At 39.6% G+C, this 9,314-nt stretch overlaps 1 protein-coding gene across 1 annotated transcript; it reads left to right on the forward strand.

Moving 5' to 3' along the window:
* Positions 1-4,866: 4,866 nt before the first annotated feature.
* Positions 4,867-8,216, forward strand: LOC134654376 (uncharacterized). The gene is made up of 5 exons (XM_063509839.1): positions 4,867-4,943; positions 5,615-5,713; positions 6,175-6,354; positions 6,953-7,170; positions 7,549-8,216. The coding sequence occupies exons 1-5, from the start codon at positions 4,867-4,869 to the stop codon at positions 8,214-8,216; spliced, it is 1,242 nt and encodes a 413-aa protein (XP_063365909.1).
* The last annotated feature ends 1,098 nt before the right edge of the window (positions 8,217-9,314 follow it).

A 9,314-nucleotide genomic window follows, 5' to 3' on the forward strand; every position in this document is an offset into this window, starting at 1 on the left:
GAACCAGAAAAGTAAAGGAAATTAAGACATGAGCCTAATAATCTACGTAAAAAGTAATCACTCGCAATTAACTACTAATGATGAACTTATAACTAAATAAAATAGTAGATAATCTATCTGTAATATCTGTATCCAATTACCGGCAATTATCGAAATAAAATACTTTTGAATGTTGAAAAGCAATGTGGGCTCCTGCTTACTTTAACGTCGCGCGCTGGCTGACGGAATACTGGGACACGCATTCAGACTTCTACAGCTTGGCAAAAAAAAAGAGTAGAAATTAAAAAGTGGCAACATTGTACATAGTATCATCCCTTTCAAACCAATTTATATAAGAAAACGGGACGACATTACAGTGTTTTCACTTTTTAATTTCTACTCTTTTTTGCCAAGCTGTATGCTGCTTCTCTCCTCTTGAAGTCTACCTCACGTATAGTTTCGATGTTATAACGAAAAGGCGGGGCTTAGAAAACTGTGGCTTTCCGATACTTAGATCATTCTGTTTTTCTCGAATAAAAAGTACCTACTTCTTTAATTTCCTTTACTTTTCTGGTTCGAATTCATATCTGTTTATTTATATTACATATTGAGTATTTATTTATTTTTATTTATGTTATATTTATGTTATATTTATATGTGTATGCATTCTTGTATTGTTATATATCTATTTATGTATTTGTAGTAATGTGTATTCAAAACTTGAATTTCATTAATTTTAATGGTTATACACTTTTGCTTTTGTTTGTCATTCATCGTTACTTCTGTCCTACTCATTTCCTCAAAGGTTAACTGGAAGAGGTCCCATACAGGGATAAGTTCGCCTTTGTTGTAATTAATTCACTCTGTAACTGTGTTTCTCGTGTTTTTATTTATATGTACAATAAAGTACATACATATAACGGCTGTCACTACCGTACTCTGGCACAACCGTACCCAGTCTACCCTACACAAACAAACGCGGCGGAGGACTTTGTTTTATAAAGTGTAGTGATAGTGATAGAAAAAGCTCTTAGTACATTTTTCACTTCAAAAAACTGTCGTTCGTTGGTTACCGAGTTCCAAATCATATTGGGAATTCACCAGTTACGATGTGCTACCCATATTCATTTTAATTTTTAACAAGCAGAAACGTCTAAACGCCGAAAATTAAATATCATTTATTATCAGGCAACTAAGGCCCATGATACCTACATACCTAGTACAAACTAACATACGTAGAATAGTAAAAAATCTTATAAGCTAAAAAATATTTCGGCGACACGGCGGTTTTCAGTTGTGTCGCATGTTCCGGTGTAGGATTTGGCAGATTCCCACGGAATCGCCGAAACACCACACCCTTCGGCCAGAAGTCCGCGCTCGCGATGGTTTCCAGCAACGGCCCCGGCACGCCCACTACGAAACCACCACCACCTCTGAGCGTGAGGTGGGACTCGGGAGTTGATAAACTGAAACCCGGATTGTGCGCTAGGACCGGACAATGTGCCCGCGTTTATAATTAAGGCCTTTAAATCCCAACTTTCGGGTCCTCTAGCCCATGTATTCAATTTGGCGCTCAAGTCTGGCACCTATCCTCATAGTTGGAAGACGAAGTCGAGTGACACCAATCTTAAAGTCGGGTGAAAAGTCACGAACCGAAAACTACCGTCCCATCGCTATCCTGAGTTCATTTGCTAAGGTGTTCGAGAGTGTTTTGCACTCTAAACTGTACGCTTTAGTGGATCCTTATTTAAGTGATGCGCAGCATGGGTTCAGGAAAGGCCGCTCTGTAAACACAAACCTTCTCTCGCTCGTAAACCACGTCTCGGATAAACTGGACGAAGGATGCCAAGTTGATGCTGCATACCTTGATTTCAGGAAAGCGTTTGACCAGGTTGACAACGATATCCTTTTAGAGAAGCTGTCCGCGGTAGGTTTTGATCCATCACTCCCTAAATTTTTTGCCAGCTACCTGAAGGATCGCAAACAATTCGTTCGGCTAGGTTGCTTTGACTCCGATCCGTATGCAACGAGATCTGATGTTAGTCAGGGATCCTTGCTCTTTTCTATTATGGTGAATGATCTTTCCAGATGTCTGGTTGCTGGTAAACTACTTTTATATGCTGACGACATAAAAGTCTAAAGCTACATCTATTGTCAAGTAGCAGTACTGATAGTTCCGCTACTCGATGCTAGATGCTAATAGTCTTTTTGGTACTAAAACTGATGTATGGAGTGAGCACTCTATGTATTTTTTTCTCTATGACCCGGGCTAGGCAAGAAATACTTTCGAACTACCTCATTGATTGCGACGCTCTATCCCGCACTCATTACCATATATATGACCATATGCGGTCTCTGGTTGCTGAAAGGTTTTCTGCGTACTCTCTTCAAGAAGCTGTACGGGTACCATCCTATCCTTTCATGTATCCGACAGCCTACTTGCAGGGCACGCTAGGATACAACGCACTAGCGACGCGCAGACTGTTCGACCAGCTAATAACTGTGCTCCGTATCCTGCGTGGTCGCCTGAACTGTCCCGAGTTAGTTGGCGAGGCTTGTAGATTATTTGTCCCGGACGGGCGTGCGCGGTTTCGTGCTGATCGGCTGCGTCTCGCGGCGCAACTCGCCCGTTTGCCGAGCGCTGAACACGCTCAATAAACTCGGTGCTGTGCTGTCTGTGCAACACTCCTGCGATTTGTTTGCGGACGGCTGGACGGTTATTGAGAGAGATTGTTCAAAATTATGCGAGGTATTGAATTTAGGTAGAGTCAGACCGAGAAAAGTCTGCAGCGATTTTGATAGCCCACGCAATGCAAGTGTCATTTTAAACGTCAAACTTCTATGAATTTATGACGTGTAATTAACACTTGCACTGCGTGGGCTATCAAAATCGCTGCAGACTTTTCTTGGTCTAACTCTATAAGAAATGTAATGACTTAGGCTAGTCCTGTAAAGTTGCATTTTGTTTTAAATAAATAAATTGAAAATTGAATTGAAATTGAAAGATCTGAAGTGCACATAATGGCGCGATCGCAGCTGGAACACTTTCAGCTCGTAATGGATCTACTTGCAAACATATTCCACCACATCGTCAGTTGAAGAAGTGTGACACTTTTAGAGCGTTTTCACATGTCCGATCCGATATCGGAAAAAGCTCTATTATATATCACGATTGTATAAAATACTATTGAAGTAGAGCCTATTCAAATTTATTTCACTGGTAGTTTTTGAAGTGAAAACTTCTTTAGGGGCGCTGGGCACTTTTTGAGGTGGGGAAAAAATGATAAACTCGAGACAGCGTAAGGCGATCACGTGACCGTAAGGTTTAGATGGCAACTCATTTAGATGGCATTTAAATCAATAAAGAAAAACTCAATGACATTACATGAAAAAGGTTCTAATCTTGTACGGGCTGAAATACGAGGATCTCACAGTTACCTACATTCTAACTTTATATCACTCAAATATAATTCAATAAAGCTACATCTTGATGAAATCGCTAATAAAAGTGAACTCTAGTACTGGTGAATAAAACTCAAAATATCATGACCAAAATATATTTAGATGCGAGGTCTGCAAGGTAACTTTACAATTTCTATTCGAATCATAAACAATTAACGCTACAAAGCTCACTGGCCAGCAATTTCGGAACTAAAGTTTTTCAATAGAAAGGAGGATGGGTCAATTATACATAGTGCTGCAGACATTTTGGACTAGTCATTGAGTTTTCACTTCTGTCGCCACGCCCGGAGTGCAACCCGTTGTTTTTTTTTCTTGTTTTGGTAATCGTAGTTTTTAATCATTTATTTAAGTGTGATTAGGTACTTACACACGCTCTTATATTTACTTAACAATAAAGTATAGTTTTGTTTAGGTATAAATATATTAGAACGCCTAGCCCGCTTAGTAAAATCTTCTGCTGACTAACACAATAATTTTAGCCATGAAATACGGCAGCATGACAATTTTTATATAATGCAACATGAAACTCAAAAGTAATTCGGGTTGTAAAGAATTTAATGGAGTCGCGTCAGGGGCCTTAACTAGTCTTCAATTAGCAGTATAAATGCAGTGCAACTTTAAATTAACGTAATTATTATTTAAATCAGTCTAAAATTAACAGCTACTTCCTACAATTAAAACTTGAGAGCTTGAGGGTTGCGTATCTTTAACCTCTTTAGGGAATAGCAAGACAACTGATATACTGGTAGGAAAGCAATTTAACATACCTACGTGTTGGCGCAACATAAGTACTCGCACGAAGACCGGTTGACGACACATTACGTCACACACATACGCCACGGCTCCCCGTTCCGCGTACCTGGGCCATTTTAAGTATTTAAAGTTGTCCCCTACACTTTTTTTTTCAAAATTGGGATATTTTATGATATTTCTACTCAGAACAGAATCATAAGCTCTTTTGATCCTAATAGGAGAAAAAAAGTGTCCCAAAATTTCCATACATTTTTCTATCTTTCCATTCCGAAACCGCCATACAAAGTCTATGAAAAATGGTAACGGAATGGGAAAAAAGCCTTGGGACACTTTTTTTTACCTATTAGGATAGAAAGAGCTCGTGATTCTGAGTAGAAATAACATAGAAATTCACAAATTAAAAAAAAGTGTAGGGGACAACTTTAAATAAAATGGCCCACCTACATTAGACTGCACCTTACAGATGAAGCAACTACACATAATTTATATAGATTCCCAAAAACTAAACGTTATACCTGTAGCTAGTTATTAAGTTAATAAATAAAGAAGATAGTACTATCCTGGAGCTTAAATTGAGGAGTACTTACATCGAACAATACGACATAAAAGTTAATCTCTATTCATTCTGGTTTCTATTGCATATTATAAAGTACAAACTAGATGGTGACTTCAATGGTGCTGTCCCAGCCAATTGGCTTAGGGGGCACTGTTGGATTTAAGGTTTTAACTATACGGGAGAAGTTGCGCAGGTAAGTTGGTTCTGGTTATTTTGATAACTGTAGATACTAGATAACATAATTTTTCATTTCTCATGCTCTGAAAGAGGATCATTGTTGTTCTAAAAGATGTACTGAAAATGATACGTTTCTGCACTAGAGCATTTTAGGTTCCAAGTACGTATTTTTAATTTTTTTTACGATAAGCAATTTAAATTTGGGTATAAATGGATTTGTTATACAATTTCCATTCTGATATTTGACTCCTCATTCCTTAAATAACGATACTTTTGCCTAAATTGTTAATGGAAAGTTGAAAGTACCCTAAAAAAATACTCTAAAAATGTATACTTAGTCATGTTTTTAAAAAAACACATTCTTTTTACTTTCCTCGTATTCGAAATGAAAAGTAGAGTGTTTAACTCGGGCGAAAGACATCATTTCATCCCTTGGTTAACAATCTACTATTCTATAATGTCCCAAAGTAGCCAAGGGGCGCCAATATGGCGTGCCAATCCTCTCTAACACAATTCACTAGCACTAGTTCATAATTGTTGAGGATCCGCAAGCCACACGGAGTGCGAGCAAGATATGAGCATAGCGCTGCCTCACTTACACACCGGGGGGGCGTGCGGATTCGCATCATTGTGACCACGTTAGTCCATATAAAATCAAATCTCCTGACTGATGTGACTTTATTGTAGGTTTGGTCTGGAGTACTGTGACTTGCCGACCATGTTATCAAACGTTGAGTCTCTGATGAAGCATATGGCGATAAACGTCGATGGAAGAGGTAGGTGCATATTCTAATAAAGCATGGTCTCTCTACCCAAAGTGACACAAGCCTACGTCACAATAACATTGCCACTTTATATAGCGCTATCGCATATTATCATATAACGCTGTCGCATGATAACGTAGGCTTGTGTCAGTCACGCGGTCGGAAGAGAGTACCAGGCGGAGTATATTATTATACCATGGGTAGGTGTAAGCTATAGTATTACAAAATGGCGAATCCTAAGAGACAGTGGCGTAGCTAGGCGTGGCGAAGAGCCCCTCACCCACGGCCTCGCACTTAAAAAATAACACTGCAAAAATAGGCGGCAAATTTAAAAATATTGACACAAAGAGTGGTCTTCTCATAGAAAAAATAATTTCGCGCCTTTTTTTACCGACAAAGTTGATTTGCCAGAATTAGTTTACGAGGATAGGTATGATAAAAGTATCAAAAAGATGTTCGTTTACTTACTGAAATTCCAGGAACTCCTATAGCGTTCGTGGTTCTGACGATAATCGTTGTTGAGATCGTCTACGTGTATGTCTCCCTGGCATGGTTCGTGTTATGGCGCGAGACCGACGACCTGGTAGCGATCATGGTCAACATCTCATTGGGCACCGCATGCGCCATCTGCTTGGTTAAGCTCTTCTCTCTGCATCTGAACAGGTAACAGCAGACAACAAATTGAGTCGCTCAACTTCAAACTCGGGTAAATCCATCTGTCAGATTATGCGATTTTGGTATTAAGAAAAGTTTAGTATAAACAGCAACACTCCTAGCTGTACATCGGTGGACCTTATCACAAAAGGTATAAAGTCCACCGATGTACAGTGTGGGCGGTGGTAGGGTAGATATTTCCTGAGAAGGTCGAATGGATTTACTCGAGTTTGAAGTTAAGCGACACAAATATACTTTCTTAAAAATATTCTCGATAGTTGATCGTTATTTCTCTTTGCGACATATACCGGCCCTCAGACGTAGTTGGGGCCTGCATCAAATGTATTTTACAAATGTTCATAAACGTTGGACAAATTAGAACCTAAAACTATATTCAGCAACGGACGCCAATCTAGCCAAAACGCAGTTTCAGTCTTAGTTAGCTGATCAACTGCTAATGCAGTAGCGTAAGTAACTATAGGGTGGCAAAGCGAGCAAAATGCCATGGGTAGGCTCCTGACCTGAAATGACCCCAATTTGAGGTTAACGTTATGTTTAATTTATTTCCGTTCAAACATAAAACTAATCTACTTAACATTGTTGCTAGCAACCGCGCAAAGAAAGCATTTGTAGCATACCTAGCATTCGACAAGCGCATAGACCGAGACAGCCGAATGTACCAGAATCTTCTCAAGAACCTGCGGATTGTGAAGCGCCGAGCCATCTTCGTCTGGACAATGCTGGTCAGCAACGGCCTAATCTATGTGTTGCTGCCACACCTGCTGCCTGGAAAGCATTTAATGGAAGACTTGCAAGTTCTTTACGGTTAGTAAAAGCGCACTTCAGATTTAGAGTCTATTACACAATACAGAAGTCAGATTCTCCTATGTGCATATGAAATTTTGATTAGAAATCCCGACGACTGGCGAGAGTTTAAAAGCAGTGCATAATTAATACATCAGGTCTGGTTCGTAAAAGCGGTTTAGCGATAAAATTTTCCATGTTTTTTCGGGCTACGGACTGAGAGCTTTCACAGTAGGTATCTACTCTTTACCCATTCTCGGGTTATATTGATGAACAACTGTCCGACGGACCGTGTCCGTAATATGATTCATCTTTCCGGTGTCTTGGCGCAGGGCCCTCTTTTTACTTTAGAGTACTTACATATATTTTGCAAATCTTCTTACTGTCTTATTGTTTCAGGACTAGAACCAATGTACGAATCACCAAACTTCGAGATATCTCACATTGTAATAGGTACGGCCTCGATATTTATGGCGCATGCGGTTGGGACTGTCGAGTGCCTCCTCATCGTCGTCACAGGCTACATAGAAGCACAAATGACAGCCCTGAGCCATGAGCTACTCCATCTCTGGACCGACGCTCAAGCATTGACCTTCGGAGACGTTCAGAATCAAAAGAAACTAAGAAATCAATATATTAAACAACAGCTAGAATTCATCATCCAAGCGCACGCTGCCAACTTAGCCCTATTACGATTAACTAAAGACATTTTTAGCAACTCCACTGCCATTGAATTTTGCTTACTGGCGATATCTCTTATAGTTGAATTGCTGGGTGGATTAGAGAATACCTATTTACAGATACCCTTCGCTTTAACCCTGGTCTCCCTGGATTGTTTCACAGGACAGCGCCTCATCGATGCGAGTTTAACATTTAAGGAAGCGGTGTATTCTTGTAAGTGGGAGAATTTCGATGTACAGAACATGAAAATTGTGTTGGTTATTCTACAGAATTCGCAGACGATGGTGCTTTCGGCGGGGGGCATGGCGGAGCTTCGATACACTAGTCTCATGACAGTGTTTAGGAGTATATATTCGGCATACATGACGCTGCGCTCTACAATTTAAGACTGTAATGTATTGGCGAACGCTGTAATTACATTTTTTTTAAATAATAAACAATAAACAATGCGCGGTCATAGACCAGGCCATTAGATTGAAGACTTTATCTCAAACATGCTCGGAAATGGTTGCATTTTAACCAAAACTCCAAAAGAACTGACAGACTTGACATCATTATGAACGGATCCACTATAGACATAGTTGAAAATGTTGTTCCTTGGCATACATCTCGACTCAAAGTTAAACTGGGTACAGGAGCTGGAAGCTATTGAAAACGTAGTTAATTCTGCGTGCTACGCCTTGAGAAGCCTCAGAGACGAAATTAGTGTATCATGCTCTAATTGAATCGAAATTGCGCTATAGCATTATGTTCTGGGGTAACAGTTTCAGATATAACGTGAACAGAGTTCTAATCGCTCAAAAAAGGGCTATAAGAACCATAATTATTTCGAATTCCACCGTGGGTCTCTTGTAGGCAATATTTCCTTAAGCTTGGTAGGGTCAATTTTTGAAGAGGGTGTTTTTTCGACATTTGTATGGCAATTTTTTATTTTTGGAAAATTAGATTTATAATCATCGTATTAGGAAGTATTTTTAACAACAAAAAATATACTGTACGAGGCACCACTCTACTGTTTAATGTTTATAGTTAGCTAGATATGGACGTCTAAAGATCGACATTTGTATGACACTATTTAGCAATTTTTAAGGCGCTTTTGACATGGATATGGCATTTTGTCGACATTGTATGGCAGTATCAAAATGTTTATGTCACTATTTTATTACTTTTGTGTAGATATGAGCGCCGCGCCGGCGCGCCGCCGCCGCCGACAAAATTTTCTCGCCGCCGCCGCCGACGCTGCGCTATCGGCGTGGCATCGGCGTGACCTTGGTAGTTACTACTACTTTCAGAATCAGATAATATATTTTTAATCGAGTTTAGATCATTAACGGCGCCATTTCGAATAGTTTGTAGGCATTCAAATTTTGAATTTCAAAAGGTATTTTAGGCCCATATAATTCAAAAATATCGAAGGCAAATGCAAACTTATCTGCAGACATAGGAATCCGCGGGGCAAATTTTCTTGACAGGTAGGGACTTCC

This window comes from Cydia amplana, chromosome 14 (assembly GCF_948474715.1).
Source record: "Cydia amplana chromosome 14, ilCydAmpl1.1, whole genome shotgun sequence".
Taxonomy (NCBI): Eukaryota; Metazoa; Arthropoda; class Insecta; order Lepidoptera; family Tortricidae; genus Cydia; species Cydia amplana.